The sequence below is a fragment of the Sturnus vulgaris genome, chromosome 1 (genome assembly GCF_052056855.1).
Source record: "Sturnus vulgaris isolate bStuVul1 chromosome 1, bStuVul1.hap1, whole genome shotgun sequence".
NCBI lineage: Eukaryota > Metazoa > Chordata > Aves > Passeriformes > Sturnidae > Sturnus > Sturnus vulgaris.
Window position 1 is genome coordinate 78,459,902 of NC_142243.1, and position 20,938 is coordinate 78,480,839.

The 20,938-nt window shown below is 35.4% G+C and overlaps 1 protein-coding gene across 3 annotated transcripts in view; it reads left to right on the plus strand.

Moving 5' to 3' along the window:
* The window catches only part of CDH9 (cadherin 9), a 97,663-nt gene extending 77,626 nt beyond the window's left edge, over nt 1-20,037 (plus strand). For 2 of the 3 annotated variants that reach the window (XM_088170540.1, XM_088170549.1), the window contains exons 6-12: nt 1,338-1,525; nt 2,826-3,079; nt 4,384-4,520; nt 5,862-5,983; nt 15,891-16,008; nt 16,095-16,346; nt 19,044-20,037. In XM_088170540.1, the coding sequence (XP_088026666.1) occupies nt 1,338-1,525; nt 2,826-3,079; nt 4,384-4,520; nt 5,862-5,983; nt 15,891-16,008; nt 16,095-16,346; nt 19,044-19,531 (1,559 nt within the window). In that variant the 3' untranslated portion in view covers nt 19,532-20,037. The remainder of the gene's footprint in view (nt 1-1,337; nt 1,526-2,825; nt 3,080-4,383; nt 4,521-5,861; nt 5,984-15,890; nt 16,009-16,094; nt 16,347-19,043) is intronic. The other variant, XM_088170553.1, reaches the window with a different exon arrangement.
* The last annotated feature ends 901 nt before the right edge of the window (nt 20,038-20,938 follow it).

Sequence of the window (20,938 nt, forward strand, 5' to 3'; positions counted from 1 at the left end):
CTTAAATTTGCAACAGCAATCACAATTTAGCATCAAGCATTAGCTTCCATTTTGCTACACATCTCTATAAATATAAGGTGTTTTCAGTAACTCTCTTTTGTACTTAGTCTTTACAACAAGGGACAGAAACTCATTCTTCAATCAGAATTTTGATATATTTCTTGTATTAAATGGAACATTCAGGATCCTTTAGGTGTCTTAAAAGGCAAAGGACATGCAAATATAGGAAATAGGGTTGTTGCAACAATAAGAATTGACTGTACTTTACTACAAGTCAATACAATTTATGTGTGCTCTTTTTGGATACTTTGAATAAGGGTTGTGCACTTTATTAGGTGCTAATTTTGACAGATTCTCAAAGTATTTCACCAATGCTACTACTTCACTCAGTAAACTAATGTGAATTTACATGAAAACACAGATCAAAAAGAAACATCAGATTCTGTCATGTTATGTGCAAAGTATGAACCTATCAGATTTTTTTTTTAACATTTTCTTAGTAGCAAATAACAGAAAATACTGAATTATATTTTCTTTTCCTTACTCATGATGAAACATCTTCAATGTCTGCGTCTTACTGGTCAAGAAATACATCTGATTAATAGATTTTCTGCTACAGCATATCTTTAAAATTAGATTTTTTTATTGCAAACATTGTCAGAAAATACATTAATTCACTTTTCACAGACATAAGCAAGAGTAAAGTATCTGTGTAATCAGATTTCTTACTAGAAGACTCTGATTTTAAAAACAACAATAGTAATTAACGAACATGTATCCAAATGCTCTTACCATGACTCTTTAGTATGTATTATCCATAACAGAGGAATTAATTATTTTCAAACAGAACCCTTATTTAAATATATTTTAAAATAATTAAAATAAAAGGCTATTATATTTTAGTTTCCTTCAAAAATCCGGACTGATTTCTACAACTCTTGTACCTTGAGAGAACAAAACAAAATATTTTCCTATTTCTAAGTATATCTAGAAACATTCCTAGAGAAAAAAATATATCTAGTGTTAAAAATCACGTCAAGAACTGGTACCTTATTGTTTAGCACTTTTGTCTCTTTAAACTGAAGAAAAAAAAAAAAAAAAGAAAAAAACACTGTATTAAATGTTTTTTAAAATGGCTTTACAGAATAACTTGAATTTTTCTGACAGTTTTTTAATCAAATCTGAATCCTGTTTTAAAGTGTGATGACCAGCAGCATGTTTCCTACAGTATTTGGAACTTAAGTTACTTTAAAAATCCATGTAAAATTGAAGATTATTTTTTAATCAGGGGGAAAAAAAGTTTTTCAAAACAATAAATGCTTATTTTGCTATTCCAGGCTCCTACCAGTTCAGCTCTCCTGAATCTGCACCACCTGGGACTCCTCTTGGCAGAATTAAAGCCAATGACCCCGATGTGGGAGAAAATGCAGAGATTGAGTATAGCATCTCCAATGGGGATGGATCAGACATGTTCGATATCATCACTGACAAGGACACACAGGAAGGGATTATAACTGTCAAAAAGGTTTATTTTTTCTCCCTCTCTTTTATATGTACTTAGCTCTTCAGGTGTTACAGTCATTTCTCTTTTTCCAGGGGAAGGGAGGGTAGATCTCACAAGGGGTCAGGCTGCCAAGGAGCTGTTGTATTAGTTTTGTTCTTCTCTTTCTTCAGCAGGTATCTGTTATTTTCAAGTCTCAAGGGAAATTTACTAGCATGTCACTTCACATAAAGCAATATTTCAGTGGCTTCTTGTCTCTTCAATATATAGTCTCACACACAGTACTTTCAAATTAGGGCTGTGAAAACTTGGAGGGGTTCAGTTCACAGTGGTGTTTATCAGCTGATTGCTGTCATAAGGTTTGCAAGGGTGGGAGGCTTACCTGGAGTTTGATGAATTTGAATCCAAGGCTAATCTCCCTCTCTAATCTGTCTAACAACCAGTTGTCTCCAGTACCTAAAATCTGTCTTGGTTTAAGTCCAGTCTTGGTGATATTTCAGTTGTTACATATGATGTCAATGAAACTCCCAAGAGCAAAGACATTTGCAGAAATTTAATTCAAAATACCACATTGGACAGATTTATTGGTTGCTTTTCAGAATACAGCCTGTTAAACTCTGAACACTCTTTTTTTTATTCTAGTGTTATTAAATATATCAATAACATTAATAACACCCGCCTATAAATAAATACAGATCTATAAACATATTTGGAAACTCGTGTACTTATTTTTATATATATATATATGAACATCTATCTACATATGCATATATCGATATGCATGATGTAAATGTCATGTAGATAGAAAATCAAGCTTCACAGATTTTCTTTTTACTGAGGAACACAGAGATCAGGGGCAAGTCTGTGTTGCTCTTAGTGCCAAACAGGCAAGGGTAGATGGTAATGGGTAAAAGTAAGTAAAGAAAAGATAAATAGGACAGAGAGAATTTAAGAACTGGAATAATTGCTCGTTTTGCTGCCAGTGAGATGAGACAAATAAGACTTTACACAAGTCTTTGTTGTAGACCGAGTAAAACTTTCCTGTTTCTTTCTTTCTATTTTTATATATGTCAAAGGCTCCTGGTTTTTTTCAGGAACCTGAACAATTAATAGGCAGAGGGATCATAACTGCCTTGCTATGCTATAATAATCCTTATTTTTTTAATGCCCATAATAAGACCTAATATACTCCATCTTCCTTAAAATGGATTAAAATTTGGAGCTTTTGCTCCTAAAGATATTTCACCTATTGACTTGGTGTTGTAAAACTTACTTTTTTTTTTGTAAAGTGATGTAATTTTCTTTATTATTATTTGCTCCTCAGCATCTGGATTTTGAAAACAAGGTGTTATATACTCTAAGAGTAGAAGCAACCAACACTCATCCTGATCCTCGTTTTCTTCAGCTGGGGCCATTCAAAGACACGGCTTTAGTCAAAATTTCTGTTGAAGACATTGATGAACCTCCAGTGTTCAGCAGACCCTGGTATTTAATAGAAGTAGACGAAGATGCCAAGGAAGGAAGCATTATTGGGCAGGTTGTAGCCCAAGATCCAGATATAGCAAAGAATGCAATAAAGTAAGCCATTACACAGTATAAAATTCTTTAGATGTGGGTCAAGTCTCATGCACAGAGAGAGATGAGAGTGCAAAGTATTAAGAGGTTGTTTGGGTAATTAAGCACATGGGGGCTGTTGAAAAAGTGTCAAAGAGAAATATCTAGGTGAGCTTGTGAAGGCAAATACAATTAGCACGAGCAGTGCAGACAATTTTGTTTTTTAAGAACAGTCTATAGGCACCAAGTAAAAAGAAAGGAGATGTCAGCATTTAATTGTCAGCATGTTCTAGTGGTTTCACCAAGCTTTTCATAAAATTATTCTTTTATACCATGTAAAACACCCAAAATGGTGTATTTCTAAGCTACCTAATGCTTGAGAACAGTCAGACTTCTGTACATAACAACCATGTTCGGTAGCTTAACTATTTAATGATCACAGTATATTGAATAAGAAATGATTGTGAAAAAGTCATAACAATTAGAAGTAAGAGTTCAGTGCTGTGAAATTGCTGTAATTGCTACCAATCTGCTATTATTATCTGCAGTGACAAACACAGCACTTAAATTTGTGTATTTACCATGCAAGTGATTATGAAAATTGATCTCTGCATTTCTGAACAAGCCTTCCGTGTCCTGCAGCAGTATGCTTTGAGGTAGGAGGTATGAGAGGAAGAAGAAAATAAAATATTTTTAAGTAAATATGTATAAAATATCAATTTAATCTGATAACGACTGCCAACTACTAGGCTTATTTGAAAAACAGCTGTAAAACAAGTTTCTCCTTGCTGAGTAAGAACAAAGCAAAAGCAAGTATCGTAAAACAAGCTTTTAAGAAATTCCATCTTAAAGAATAACTAATTTAAAGATTTTTCTCTTGAGTTTTGTGGTCCTTTTGACACCACAAAAATAAATTTTATAAATTGATACTTCCTTGTGTCTGCAATATGTGTCCTTTGGTGACATAGCTCTCTAAGAAACCATTAATTTCCAAAAAATCTTATCCAAAGAAAGTTCACTTTTAGTTATTATTCCAGAATTCACTTTATGAGCTAAAATGTCATTTCAATTATCAATCTAAAAACCACCCACATAATAGTTTGCTTTTCATCCTGCTCACTAGTCTTAAAATTGTTTCTAAGTATTTGCAGCATGCAGGTAGCTATGGGAAAGCTTAGGTTAATTGCAAACAAAAACATTCTTGATTAAGCACAGTTAAAATTAGAAAACTTTTAGAGGTGGCTGTAAGCTAAACTGGAGACTGCTCTAAGCTAAACTGGAGACTGCAATGGGAGATAGTGATGCTCAGTTTTACTGTGTCTTGACAGATATTCTGTAGATCGACACACTGACCTTGACAGAATATTCAACATCTATTCAGGAAACGGATCCTTATTACTCTCAAAGCCACTTGACCGAGAAGAAACTCCCTGGCACAACATCACTGTCATAGCAACTGAAATCAGTAAGTTGAAGATAAAATTTATCTCAGAAGAATATTTGAACTGAGAAAATAATTAAATTCTACAGTTTCTTTGACTTTTAGCATCAGTTTTGCCCTTATGCAGACATTATTGATAGACAAGACATCTTTAGACACACATCTAAAAGTCGAATTTAATATTTTAGGATACTTTTTGCTCATTTTTAAAATTATATTTTGGAATTCTCAGGCTCAACAAAACCCTATATAGTATACATTTGACAAATTAACTGGTTCCCTGAGAATTCACATCAAATAATTTGTTGCAGGTGTGATGCACTCGCTCTATTCCAAGCTAAGTCTTTGGGAAATCCTTGGGGAAAGGGGAAAAAAATGTCCCTGATGCACTAATACATTGTCGGAATAACATCTGTAAATAGGGCCTAAATTGATTTAAATTATCTCAGAAAATGGCTTGGTTTGAAGCCAAGTCTAGGGAAATTCTTTGCCCTCTGCGTCTGAAGTAAACCCTGAGCCTAAATCATTCACCTGGATTCTTTACTATTCTGTTAGATACTTTTGGGTATGGATGTCTCTTTCTTAGCTTTCTTCTGAGACAACAGTCATCAATAGGGGAAATAGACACTGATTTTAGTGAAAAACTTTTCTCCCTTCCTTTATTTTCCTCTAGATTCCCTGGAGTCAATGTTCTTAAGAGTCTGGCAGTTGGGTAATATGGAGAGATGAATCATATCCCCATTTTCAGAAATTTTATCTTTTTCTCTCAAATGTTTTTCATTGTTTGGTCAAACATGCTCTCCATTTTCAATATGCATAGCGTGAGAATCCTCTCTGGCAATACCTTGAGTTTGGAGGTTTGTGAATAGTGATTGATGATCATATCCTGCATATGTCATTTTCTTGTTCTGTTTTTTACAGTTAGGGGAGAAAGGACAACTTCAATTTGAGGGGTTTTTTTTGTGGTTTTGTGTGTGTTTTTGGTGGTGGTGTTGTTGACTGACACTCTTTTACTATTTTACTGATTTGAAAAGGTAAATGTTCTTAATAGCTCAAACTCATGGAACAATTTTGCAATTAATCATTTGCTGAACTGATATGTAGAATATAACTCCATAACAACTCATCGACCTGTTTTTAATGCAAATAAATTTAAGCATACTTTTTATATATTTATAATAGAAAAATTAGTTTCAATTATAATAGGAGTTTTATATATATGTAATGTATGTCTTCAGAAAATGAAAATAATGAAAATAATTGTTTTAGTATAATCAAGAAATTGAACATTTCTAATGTCTATTGGGAAAAACCTACTGGATTATTTTCATATAGGTATATCTTTGTATTTTTTTTTTTTTCCAGATAATCCTAAACAAAGTAGCCAAATACCTGTTTTCATACGGATTTTAGACATAAATGATCATGCACCAGAGTTTGCCAACTACTATGAAACATTTGTTTGTGAAAATGCAAAAGCAGGACAGGTAAAACAATATTTATATTACCAAAGAACTTGTAAGGAAACTATCCTGCAGTGCCATCATGAAGACCTTAACATGTCTTAGTTTGAACAGCAGCAGATTAATCCAGCCTCTTAATTTCCTATCTTCTACAGAAAATACAGGTTGATTCAAAAAAAGACATAAAAAGATAAAAGATAATATCCTAGTACAATAACATAGGATATAATAAAGAATTATCCTTTAACGTGGTTTTCCATGTCTAATATCAGAAAACATTTTTCAGAAACAGTTTTGCATAATGATGCAAATTGCTTTGTGCTGTTCAATAATTCCATTTATGTCTGGATTTTTATCATTGGCTTAGTTAATGTAGCCAAATCGTCAAGTACGTGAAGCAGGAAAATCTTTATTATGTCTCAGTAATGATATGAAAACCAAACTTTTTCAAAAATAAAGGGCAATGCAACTGTTTCCATTGGAGGTTAAAACTCAATTTCATATTTAGTTGAGTCTCATCGAAGGTCATCCATATCCCTTTCTAAACTACTTCAGCAATTCTGTAAAAATCTAAAAGAAAAAAAACTGAAGACAAAGCAAAGTGATAACTTGGGTAAGTAGATAATTTGAATAAGTAGATATATCAGCAGAACTCAGAGCCAGCATGTTACAGAAATGTCTTAATATCACTGCCATTACAACATCATCTATTTATGCTAATGCCAGTCAGTCCTTCAGTTTTAAATCCTGTGAAAAAAAGAATTGTAATTCTGAAAGTTTTTATAAAAGAGCTGGATTTAGTAGCAGATAGGATTAAAGATTATATCTCCAAAATGGACCTGAGACCATGTATGAGCCTCTTCTCTGGACTGATTAATTTTTCACTGGAAGAAAAAAATTGAAACCATTATTTTCACTAGCACAAACATGAGTGGGTTCCTACTCTAGGAGAAGCAAGTGAGGATGAAGCCCCAAGAACAATTTAGATCTATCCTCATGTCTCACCAGCTTTAGGCTGTCATCATCCAGCCAAATCTGGCTGGCGTCATGCAAAATACGTGAAAGGATCAGAATACATAATATTTTGTTTTTCTTTAGAGCACAGTGACCATGCAATATTCAAAGACTCTATGAAGATGGGTGATATGGATACTCATCAGGCACCATGTTCATGTTTTAGCTGATTTCCTGCCCAGTATTTTTTAAGTCACAGAATCTTCACTGAAAGTAGCATAGATGGTACCTGAGATGAGTTTAGCTTCTCAGGTACTGCAGAACTCTGTGCAAGAACATGTAATATATCAGTTGCAATTCAAGTGATGTTTTATGAATTGTTTAACAGATATAGACAAAAAAAAGAGAGAAAAAGAGGATACAATAAATTTCTGGGGGACTGCATTCGATTCTATTTATTTTTCATTCATTACACATAATATCAAAATTCAGGCAAAATGGCTTTTTCTGCAGAATTCTGCAAAATGAGTCTGCGGAATGGCAGAGGACACTTTGATTAAAAAAATCACTTCCCTTTGAAGAGGTATTTTCCATAATTTTTTAAGAAAATTTTACTATATTTCATGTGAATGATATAAATAGATGAATATACATATCAAAGGCAGTGATGAATTAAATTAAAACAGTGGAAGGAATTATCATATCAGAAAAATGAAAAAAGAGTGCTTTTCACAACAAGTAAGGTTTGTGATCACAGCACCCTGTCTTAACCAGTGACATAAATTGCCACTTAATACAGTTCAAGCCTTAGAGAAGATGCAAAAATTCTCCAAGCTTTTGGTTATTAGACCCATCCAGTTTAGTTTATGACCTTATGAGTTTAGTTTATGACCTTATAAACTGCTTTTTTCATGTTGAATATATTCAGATAATTCTAGCTATTAAGTTCATACAGCTGCTATAGAACCTAAATTCTTTTACTGTAACAATGTCTCATTGTACAAGACAAAATTGAGGTATATAAATCTTAAAATCTCAGTGTGATGACTGGTAGAAAAGCGAGTCATGTATTTTAATTGCATAACGCAAAGAAAGGTTCAAAAGCTTAGAAATTAAGATCTTATTGAAATTAATCTTGTGAAATTTTGCCAACCAGCAAACACAGGCTTTGTCAGATATTTGAAGAAGTTCAACCCAAGCACACTGGCTATCAATTTTCTTAATACAATTTCCATCTAGTCTAGCAAACTGAGTCCATGAATTCATGAAATTTCATTTACCTTTCTAGTAAATTTTGTGCTTACCTATGAACAGATATGACAGAGACCCATTAGATAGATAGGCATGTTGTTCTCCAGACCTCCCATATGTCTAATTTACCAATATAATTTCAGCAATTATTTTCCTTCAATGGAAAAACCCACAGAAATACTAGAATGACAGTGTGTACTAAGTGTAGCCACTGAAAAATGAGAGATCCATTTAGGTTTTCTATTTGTTAACAGCTGGGGTGCTCAAGAGAGGCAGCTGAGTTCCTATCTGGACATTTACAAATAATTGGCTTAGTATTTCAGATTACCTTTAATACATGAGAGTACTTGTATTTTAGTGCTTAAAAATGAACATAGAACACGAACCTGGATGTTTTAGACAAGAATGCTAAGTGCCAGAGAACCTGCATTGCTCATGTCTAGCAGTCCCTGTATAATATAATAAAAACAGAAACATGTGTTCATTTAGTACTGCTCTTACCTATTTTAGAGATCACCTAAAGCAGCTTTTTTATGATAACCATTATTGGTTCATGACATATCACAGCACTTCTTCTACATCTGGTACCATAACAAAAGAATCAGAGCAAAAAGATAAATATATTTAATTAATTTATTTATTTTTTTAAACCAAGACCAGTTATTAGTCACACTGCTCTCTAAGTCTCAGGTGCATCAGGAAGCATCAGAATGATCACATATTGCTCTCTGCCACCAAACAACATTACTCATTCCCAGCATCAACAGATATTAGAGGCTTCACTCATTGTGTTTTTCAGATAGCCTTAGGAGGGTCAGAGGAAAGAAAATTCTACAGTTTCTCCTACTCTTTTATCTCAAAACAACAATGGTATGGCTGGGGAGAAACTTTAACACAAAGGGTTAAAAAAAAAAAGTGTTCATTAGGCTACCATGAGAATCTCATTCCATTGGCTAGTACACAGGCTGAAGAAAAGGAGGAAGCAGCCTTCCACTCGTGCAATTTAGAAACCCCTAATCCTGAAGCCCCGGGGAGTGTTGTGGGGAAGGCTTTGGTATAAATTCTCTCATGCCCTTGTCATGGGAATTAACTGGGTCTTTTTAGCTGGATTAGAGGATGAGTACTCTCCATGGAAACCAGGAAGACATACTTCAGAAGGAGACTGATTTAACTGAACAATTTGTTGGCAAAAATTTAGCTCCATAGTTTAATGCATAATTTATTGTTGGCAAAATTTTAGCTAATTTCAACACCCATCAAGAAAACAACCTGTGTCACTTTTTTTTCCCCTCTGATGCTGTATTATTTCCTGCCATTCACAGGTTTTCAGACATCAGAATGTAGAAAGTTTGTTTCCTCTCTCAGAACCTGGCTGATTATTCTTCTCATTACTCTCTATACTCTCCCTTGCTTTATAAAATAGAGCAGAGAGATATCACTTTTTCTGAAGTGCACATTGGTAATTATCAGTCATGACTTTATAAATGTTGTAGCTGCTTCACTAGGTAGACACCTTTTGGGATATTTTAGTGAGGGACCCATGCTAACAGTCTTCCTTTTTAAGTAAGAATTGGAGTGAGTTTTCCAACTTTGGTAAGCATTCAGTCCTGCTTAAATCTGCCAACACATTTGTGGAATAGAGCCAAGATCTGGAAACCAAACTGCTTTGCATTACTGAACATGAAGTTTTGTGAAGTGGCAGGCATCTATTGAAGCTTGCACACTTGTGATGGAGGCTGTTTTCTGCAGCCTTACAGGTGTATAGCCTAGAATTGTGTCTGTACGAGTGTGATCACTCAAGCTGCATAATGACAAGATGGACATCCACTGACAGCTGGATTGATTTTTAAATACACCTATGGGCCATATCATAATCTTTTACATAATCTTCACCCCATATATTTGCACTTGTATTTTATACATTCAAGGTTAGTTAGTGATTGACCCTACCAGATCATACAGGCAGGAAAAGGGGAAAAAAACAGAAAACAGGCAAAAAAAAGAGGCAAAACAAAGCTTTTCTTCCATCATTTCCCCATAGCATTTGCACACGCTGTTCTCATGATTGCCAAACATAGTTTCTCTCACAGGATTTTTTTCACCCATAGTTTATTACAGACTAAGTGGTGATACCTTTCCAGATTCCTAGAGAAACACTTGCAGCACCAAACAATTCAATAACTTTCAAGAAAGCCAGTACTTCAAGATTCAGAATTTATTCTGTTCTCTTCTATACCAGTTCTAAAAAATGTTAGACAAAAATAAACATTAACATTTCCCAGACATTCCTTTCTCAAGTGCTTAGTGATATTTTTAAGTATATTTCTCTATTGTATAACAACGAGATTTAACTAAGAGCATGATATAACAAAAAATGAAAACCCAAATGCTTCAAGTGGATTAAAGGCCTGCTTCTCTCTTCTGTTACATATAGACAAAACAAAAAATCAGCAGTTTTTACTATATTTCTACCTTTCTTTCAGTCTTTGTGACTGAAAGTACAATTTTTATGTTATATGATAATCATGTTGTATTTAAACTTCAGAAAGGCAATCTAAAACACTGACTATCTTTAAATTTCTGTGAAAATGACATTATTCTTTAACATTTATAGTGACTTTTGAAAGAAGGAATTTTGAAAAAGAAATAAAATGAAAAACCCAAAAATAACTTGAATAAGAATATAAAATAACAATGAATAACAATGGATAAGAAATAAAATAATAACCACCATTACTGTTTTGAAAAGAAGCAGCAGAATTCTTTGCAAACGTTCTATTTGTCTCAGGGTTTGTTTTATTAGCAGAAATTTTTAACCTGAAAATATATTGTACGTGTCCACCTGTGGACCTCATCTTGTTGATGTTTCTCCAAGGAACTTTTCGAAGCATGTGGCTGTAGTTTTTCAAGAGTACACCCTGGAGCCAAGGTGCAACAGCCATTTATTTGCACAACATGCCAAGCCAGCACACACTGAAAAGCCCATCTTAAAAGCACCCAGATGATGCTGACCTCTGTGCTGATAAAGCTTAACATTTGCTTTAATGGTTACTCTATTTCTTTTAAAGGCATTCCCAAGGCTGAGCCGATGACCAAAGTCTTCAACTTGTGCAGCTCTCTGTGTACACAAATGCAGCCTCAGGAATACTAACAGCATGCTCTGAAGTGCACAGAGACCTTTCAGAATTCCCCCACCTAGCTTCTACTCGTTTGCTGTGTTTAAAACAACTTGAAGAGCAGCCTTTGCCTAAGGATGTATGAGATACATGCAAGGAATCTGTTTCTAGGAAGTCCACTCACTCCCAACCACTTTTTCAGACAAAATAGCCTGAATATAAACTACAATCATAGTTTTGACTGTGGTGTAAGTCATGGTCCTAAAATCACAGCATCCAGGACAAAAAAACCAAACAACATGAAACGGGATTATAATTGAATCATTTCCATGTTTGGAAAAAAAAAAAATCAGTGGGAAATAGGTCCAAACTCTTTAGCAGAATCTCTGTGATCATCATTAAAGAAATAAATAGGATCATGAAATTATTTATATTGAAAAGGACCTTTAAAACTATCTAGCTCCAACCACCTTGGCCATGGCCAGGAATGTGACCCACTAGACTGGTTGGGTTGCTCAGGTCTCCATCCATCTTGGCTTGGAACACTTCCAGGGATGGATCATTCTCATCATCTCAGGGCAACATGTTTTAGTGCTTCTCTGTCCTTTGACTGAAGAATTCTTTTCCAATCTAAATATTTTTAGATATTCTAAATATTTCTTCTTTCACTTAAGAACCCTCTCCCTTTCTCCTATCCCCATCTGATGGTGTAAGAAGTCAGTCTTCCTCTCTTTTATAAGTCCTCTTAAAATACTGAAGGATGAGAATAAGATCTCTCTAGAGCCTTCTTCTTCTCCATGATGAACAGCCCCAGCTCTCACAGCCTGACTTTTAGTACAGGTGCCCCATACCCCTAAATATCTTTGTTCCCCTACTCTGGACTCGCTCCAATAGGCCCACATCTCTATTATGGTGAGGAGCCCAGACCTGAATGCAGTACTCCAGCTGGGATCTCACAAGGGAAGAGTAGAGTGGTAGAATCACTTCCCTTGACCTCCTGGTCACTCCTTTTTGGATACAGCCCAGGATACAGTCAGCCTTCTGGGCTCTGAGCACAAATTATTGGCTCATGTCCTGCTTTTCATCCACCAGATCCCTCAAGTTCTTCTCTGCAAGGCTGCTCCCAATGACATCTTCTCCCATTCTCTGCTCTTGTCGAGGATTGCGCTGGTCCAGGTGCAGTGCCTTGTACTTGGAATTGTTGAACTTCCTGAGATTCTCATAGGTCTACTTCTCAAGATTTCGCAGGATCCCTTCCTTCTGTTGTCAGCCACACCATTCAGCCTTGCGTCATCTGCAAACTTGCTAAGGGTGCACTTGATTTCACTTTCTATGTCATGGATAAAGATACTAAAGATCATCTATCCCAAGATGTCATTATCAGAGCACTGGTAAATAGCATGGCTGAAGAGTACTGGCCCCAAGAATATTAAGAAGTGTTTCCATTGGGAATAATTATTCTTGCATCTAATATTGTCAAACTGCTACAAACACCTTGTAAATGTAAATGAGAATGAATATAAAAGAGAAAACTTCACGTCAATGTTTGTGTTTAAATTTTCATTCTCAAAGGAAAATTACCCTTAAAAACTTAAATTGATCTGTTAGGATTCACTCAAGAGTATGACACTATTTTTTTAAATACACGGACGTGCTCATGCACATGCATAGGCTGCCCTCAAAATAGTGACAGTTCCACTGTATTTTCTAAACTATGGGAAAGTATGAAAAAAAGAAAATAATGATAATGGTTTTTTCTTCTCAAAGCTTGATATGCTTGAAATATATTTGAGTAAAAGTAATTTTCTTTAAATAACTCTTCTTTTATAAATCCTACATCATCAGAGATCTTGCTCTGAAATCCTGATGAAGAGTGATCATAAGTCAGTGTCCCTAAGTGCATCAAAATGGGTGAATATATTTCCAAAATGAAATCATGAAATGTGCACAAGAGAGTACTAACTTCATATGAATAAGATACTTAAAATCAGCCAGATCGCTTTCATTTCTGTGGTGATTATCACTGACATCATTGTCTTTTATTTACAGTTGTATAGCTGAAAAAAAAAAATCCTTAATTAGATAAGATTTCTAATTTCCTTTCACCTGTTCATCATTTGGAACAATTCACCTGTAATCATGGTTTTTCATTGTTCTTTTAATCTCTCATTTTTTCTGGTAAGCAAACAGCTGGTTCTCGATTTTTGCCAGTAGTTAGATCAGGTAATAAGGTTGGGTTTTTTTCTTCTTCAGCCTTATCCTCAACAATAATTATTTGTTGTAATTAAATTATTCTGTGCCTGGTACAATTGTACTTCTCCATGTGATTTGCACATGAAGGGAATCAAATCTTACAAACACCCACTGATTACATCTCAAAAAGACCCAGGATATATAACTACAGTTTCTGATAGTTATTACAGCAGGATATTTTCCTTGAGTTTTTCAGCAAGTAATTATAAACTGCACAAATGTTGTGACTTACTCTAACTCTCTCTTCTCCCTGGTACTTTTCTGTTTCTTCTGTCTTTTCTAACTGGTGCTAATGTGAAGGGAAATTTTTCTCATTTTTCTCAACTCTCAGAGGCAGACTATAGGAAAAACAAAAGCAATTGAACATTGGAAAGTTATTGACATAAACTCAAATTTAGAAACACACTAAACAGGATACTTCACCATAAACAAGGATTTGACTAATCTTGTGAAAGAAAAACTATTTTTTTTTTTTTTAATTGAAATATCAATGATCATTAAATGCTTTAAAAGTGAAGAGATTTTTATATGTAATTATTATTCTAATTGCACTTAGAAAAACTGCATAATCAGATTTGAGCATAGTCACATCCTTTTCTGCAAGGCAGATGTTTACAAATTACCTTTCAAATTCCTCAATATGCCTCAAAAATAAAAAGACATAATAAAAAAATATTTTGTGCTTGTTTTAGAAGGAGGTGCTGGAAAGTGAATGAGCTAAACTCAGGCCCCTCAACTGTTTCTATGTTGTGTTTTGGGTTTGTTTTTTTGTTTTGAGTTGTTTGGGGTTTTTAAATGATAATTCTGTGTAATTAACTGTAATCAAATTATCCCAAAGTTAACTAGCAAAATGGGTCAAATATTCTTGGTGCAGTACAGCACTAGCAGTAACAAGTTTCTGAATGAGACAGCAAAAAAACACTTTAATATATTTTGTAGCGCTATAATTTTGTTTGCCTAATGCAATGATCCATTCTGTGAGACCTTCCAAAATTTAACTGTATCCTCAAGTTCCACTCAAGCGGATGTTCAGAGACAATACATAAGAAAAAGGAATTCCTTATTTGATGGGCACAAAGCTTACCCATCATATTAGTGCTACTTTTCAATTACTCTATTTCTGGAAGAAGTCAAGCTGCACCTTTCAAGCTGCACCTTCTCTGGAAATAAGAATAAAACAAAGTCTTTGATAACAAATCTGTGGGATTTCAAGACACCCTGGCCACTGGAAATACCTGAAAACTCAAGACAGTCATTGACTCCCTCTTGGCTTTGAAAGAAAAAAGTCTGACTGCTGAACACATTCTGTCTTTAAGTTTAGGTGCCATAGAAATGCAGCTTTACTGAGTTACAGTATCCTCAGTTGAGACTTATTCCTATTCTTATGCTACCAGTTTTATCATCTTGTGATTGCATGCAAACCTGTCCTTGCAAGCCAAGGTGGACTGTGGGTTATGCTCTAGTGTGAGAAGGGCACAGGACAGAGCAGGCATTTACAGACCTTTCTGGAGTTACTGTGACTCATGCAGTGTGGCATGGTGTTGAATGTTGCAAGTCAGTTCATAAACCACAGCTGTTCCCAGATAACTTTTCCTTCCTCAGTTCTGCAGCTGTTTTCATTAGCGTCTTCTCTGTCAGTCCAGCAACAGATAGATGAAAAAAGAAATTGTTAGCATTTTTTGTGTGTTTACATAAACATGAGTACACACATTTGAAAGTTGTGATGGATGCAACAGGAAAGCTTATGCAATCCAGCGGTACTGCTGAAGCCTCTCTTTTTCAGCTCACTCTGTTCTGACCCTATTCTGGCACTATTATCACTCCTTCCCAGCTGGGCTTGAGTGGCCTTGTTAGGGCAGCTATTAAACTCCACAGTCAGAGGTTTCAATTTAGGAGGGAGTAAAGCTTCTCTTTTTATTACCCCAGGAGAATCAAGAATCCTGCCAATGCAGTACTCCAATTTATCGCCAGGAGCAGATGAGGTGGATTGAGAATTAGACCCACTTAACAACTGGTTTACGCAGTCCTCTCTGTCATTGCTACATGAAGCCACAGGAGGTTTATGGCTTATTCAGAAGGGCAAATGTTTCTGCATCACTGCAAGATACTCAGTACAAATCAAAGCACATGGCTCTTCTGCAGTGAGGACTGCACTCTTTTTCATCCTTTGTAATGTGTTTAAACGACAAAACAATTTGTTTACTGCAACTTCTACTGTGTTTATGTGGGAAACATTTGGCTTAGGACATCAGTTTTTGTCTTCAGATAGAGATTCATTGGATTTTTACTGGACATGAAAAGCAGAGAATTGAAATACAAGATTTCTAAAATAGCATGAAATACTCTTTTCTTTATAGCTCATACAGACTGTGAGTGCAATTGACAAAGATCAGCCTCCTCGAGGACACAAATTCTTCTTTGAGTTGGTGCCAGAATTTGCTGTTCACCCAAACTTCTCTGTTGTAGACAACAAAGGTAACTGCTGACCCTAACACTCCTCTCCCCAATATCACATAAAACTTAATTCAGAAACATTTATTGATTCTGCACTTCCATTCTAGATAACACAGCAGGAATTATGACTAGAAGAAATGGGTACAGCCGTAGTAAGACGAGTACCTACCTCCTGCCCATCATCATATTTGACAACGACTACCCGATCCAGAGCAGCACGGGCACGCTGACCATCCGGGTGTGTGCCTGTGACAGCCGGGGGAACATGCAGTCCTGCAGCGCCGAGGCTTTGCTCCTCCCTGCCGGCCTCAGCACCGGGGCACTGGTGGCCATTCTCCTCTGCATCGTCATCCTGCTAGGTAAGGTGCCTGTGAGGAGATGTTCGCTTGACCAGACAAAGGTCTAGTCACCTCGAGAGCCCCGGTGTTCTTAAAACCCTAATTCACACAACCCTGCAGAAAAATATCATCATTACTCTTTAGAAGATTGTGTGAAAAGAGACTGTGCTATTTAGATTAAACACAATTGAAAATACGAGGTCAGTTTTAGTTTCCATGCTCATTTGAGCAATGTTCTTACCATAATCAGATCTTCATTTAGATCCAGAACTTTAAGATCATATTTCTGAAACTGATCGTTAAATTTTGCAAAGATTAAATGTTATGAATTATATTAGCTTTTAATGATGAAAGACTTGGATTTTTTCTGTTCAGAAAATACTTAGCTCAAAAATATAAGATAGAAATATTCAATTTCTTGCAAGTGATAGTGAGAACTGCTGATTAAATAAGTGTGTGCACAGAAGTAAGATGAGTGTTTGGAAGGTAGAAGCATTAGTAAGAGGTGGTGACATATGAAGGAAGTAGAAAAATGCTAGCTCATTATCTGGTGTTAAGTACATAAAAATTTCAACTTGTATGTTTTTAAAAAATATGCCATCACCTCTACTTTTCAGTAAAACTCTGCAGAAAACTTCTTTCCTTTCCCACCTTCCCTTGAAAACATAGCTTGCTAGGGGGTCAGTGGGAAGCTACAGGTGTCAGTTTATATAAGGGGATTTTTTTTTCAGCCTTTACCCTGGATTCAAGATAACTCTGTGATCCTCCTAATATTTGCTATAGGTATTAAAAGAAGGGCAATATCTATAAACTATATCTGTACTGGGCTTAAGGGAGGGAGCTTGAGCTCTGACAAACTGATAGATAAACTGCTTACGTTCCGGCATTGCTGCTGGCCTGGTTTCAGCATCAGCCCCCTTGGATTCCCCAGGATGTTACCCAGACATAGTCTGAAAGGCAGAACTTGAAGGCCACTACTTTCAGGAGAAAATTATGGTTCAAACTCTGCCAGACCTGGCTCTTAACCTTGCACAGTTCTTAACACCTTGTCAACAAGCTCTGCATCTTGACAGTCATCCTGTACACCTCAACATGGAGCATGAAAAAAATGGAGCATGAAATACATGGCCTTACTCACTCACAATGAGAACATTGATCTGATTGGCTGAAATGCTTTAGCACAGGTTGAACAAATCTGTACTAAATTTTGAATTTATCGAAACCTAAAATATGCCTTGGGGCCACAGGAATGGCACATGAGAGTCAGAAGAGGATCTGGGAATATTGCTGTGTAGAATAAGTATGACCACTTTGTGTCTCTCAGCTCCAGGGTTAAGAGGCCCTGTTCTACTTGGCTCTGCCTACATATATGAAGTCAAAGAAATATGTGGCTGTGAAGCATCTAAATATAATTTTTAGTCTACATCTAGTGTGATACTCAGTATCTTATTTAATTTTTCAACAAGGTGTAATGTGTTATAATCGTCTGCTGTCAACATCCCAACATAGGTGAGACATTAAGTACCAGGCTGTGAAAGACACTTCATAATAACCTTTCAGCTATCTGTCCTTTTCTCCTACATGGAGTTCCTGAACTTACTAAAATATGTAGATTCTCATCTAGCATTATGAAAAGAAGGGCCTCTGTACAGGTGCGAGGAAGAAAACCCAAATAAAACAGAATGAAGCACCCTTTATATTCATAGCATAATACCATGGCATGTGGAAGATCTCTGTTCCCCTCTCTCTACCTGCAGCATTTCCAATTTTATATTTTATTTACCAGTACTCAGGTGATTCAGATGAAAAACTTAGCTCCTAAGACTCAACAAACCATTCAGCACTGTTGTAATTTATGTCTTATGTCTCCTTGACAGATGGTCTTTCTGGCCTCTTTTATTTACTCCAACTACTGGAGAGACAGTCAGATTTTTAAATACACTGAAGCATTGAATTGCTACTGAAATCAATAGCATTTAGACACCAGAGTGTATTTACAAATCCTAACTTCATTTTTTTATCTCCCCTTATAGAGCTTCATTTTTGTATCAAACCTTACCTCTTAAGAAGAAAGAGTTATTCAACTAGCACTTCATAAACTAAAGGGATCATTTTTTTTTCAAAAGAAACATTTAGTAACAAAGACTGGATTTCAGTTCTTGCAGTCACTGAAGCAAAAGTAGTTTTGTCAATAATATTGATAGCTTAAGGTCTTCAGGTTCTTATTTTCAGAGGCTCCTGTAGATCCCATATTCAGAAGTGAATTAAACACTTGGGAATGCCTAAATCAGTAGCTTTCAAGAGTGTGAATAACTTTTGCCAAAGGGATCCAAGGGCATTTGATGAAAGGACCCTTTGTGACTGCTCTAAAGGTGGTACTTACAAAACTAAAATCAAAGTCAAACCTTTGTAAGATAATATTATATAGCATTGTTTACTTTTCACCCTCAGTTTAGTTGCAATTTTTTTTAAAATATTAAATATTTTGGTCATTTCTCCCACAGGTTTAAAAAAAAAGAATAAGTTTTTGATGGCTATAAAATCATTAATACTTTCTCTTATTAACTTAAACTTGGAGATAGATTTTACTACTATAGTCCTACTAAGAATCCCATTCCAACCTTAAAACCTTTCCAGGGCAAAAGATGAGGCAAAATTTTGCCTCGTTTATTTACACCCTAACTTTCATTTCTTAATTCATTTTTTGTTCCTTTTTAGTATTAGTTGTCTTGTTTACGGCTCTCAAGAGACAGAGGAAGAAAGAACCCTTGATCATCTCAAAGGATGATGTCCGAGACAATATTGTGACCTACAACGATGAAGGAGGTGGTGAAGAAGACACTCAGGCTTTTGACATTGGCACTCTGAGAAATCCAGAAGCAAGGGAGGAAAGTAAGATGAGAAGAGATGTTATCCCAGAAACAATATTTCAGATAAGGCGGACTGCACCTCTTTGGGAAAACATTGATGTCCAAGATTTTATTCATAGAAGGTTAAAGGAAAATGATTTAGACCCAGCTGCTCCTCCTTATGATTCATTAGCAACATATGCCTACGAAGGAAATGATTCAATAGCAAATTCACTCAGCTCCCTGGAATCACTTACCACAGAAGGCAACCAAGACTATGATTACCTCAGTGACTGGGGACCTCGGTTTAAAAAACTAGCAGATATGTATGGTGGAGAGGACAGTGATCGAGACTGAGAAAGTAATCTGTGACCTGGTCAGTGTTAGTGGAATTCCTGTTTATGTTCCTAGATAAATAAAGTGGCCTACTCTCTTACTTGGGAATAAAAAATTTACAAAAAATATGTGTTGTCTTAGTAAGGGTTTGCTTAATCAATAAGTCAACGTGAATGAATATGAACTATTGAGATTTAAAAAAATACTATAACTCACCCTCTCTGCCTAGAAACCTCAGATGAAAGGGTTTTATTTGGAATGAAAAGAAAATAAAAGGCTTTTTGCGCCTTTAATAATGACATGGAAACTCCATATTTTAAAATTGCTTTGCTTTACCTTTCCTACTATGTTGGATAGTGTGCATCTGCATTGTATCTTAATCTCAAAAACATATTTTAAAAATATAAATATTACTGCCATATTTATTGAGTTAAAGAATGTCTGTGTGTTGATTCATCCTGATATTTTTATATATGTATATTTATATTTTTGTATTTTTATTAAATAAATTAGAATTTATAAAAACACTACTTATGTACTTTTTTAATCATAAAAAATTGTCCGGTCTTTCTGAACAAAGGAAACTTCGTATTGTGCAATACTTCATTTTTGACTGCATCTTCTTATATTGGATTAGTGGTTGCAATGTACTGTTCAAGAATGATATGGGTAGAGTGCTCTGTGATCGGAATGCACTGGAGACAACAGAAAAAACTATTTTGAAAAGGTGATTATAAATAAAAGCACTCTGACTTGCAATGTGTATTGCTATATGGCATAATAATAGTTTCATGGTGAAACTCACTCACACATACCTTCTTATATGAACAGATGACCACTGAGAGGACTTAACAGATACATGCCTGGGGATCTAAGGAACCATTAAAGTTTAAAATAGAAAACCTGTAAAATATAAAACCATCAAATGTATGGAAAAGAAGAAACAGTTTCAACAATATAGGAAGTACATTATTCATAGCATTTCCATTTTTAATACTGACTTTAAGGAAAACCACCACCTACAGATGTCCAAAATAATAATGTTTCAAAGTTTTCTCTATATTAATTAGTGATTTTTCAGGTCTTTTCATAAAGAAACTTAAGATACACATTGACAATGCTATGTGGACTATTGAGGCACTCATCTCTTATCAGAGAAGTAATAAAGAGGCTGCAGCCTCAGAGACCCTTCAGCCAGACTACAGAACACTCTCCTGCCTACTAATTATCTTTCTACTGTGTTGACTTTCAGATTATCTATCAAAAATATGTATTTATTATTCTCTATTTAGTCCTTCTACCATACTCTTCTGCCAGTCCAAGGATGTATCTCAAGTTTCTTTGCACTTAACTCCTTTTCTGGGGGGAAGGAATGTCTGTGTGATGCAGTTCCAAACAAGCACCTGAACAGCTTGCTGTGAGATGCAC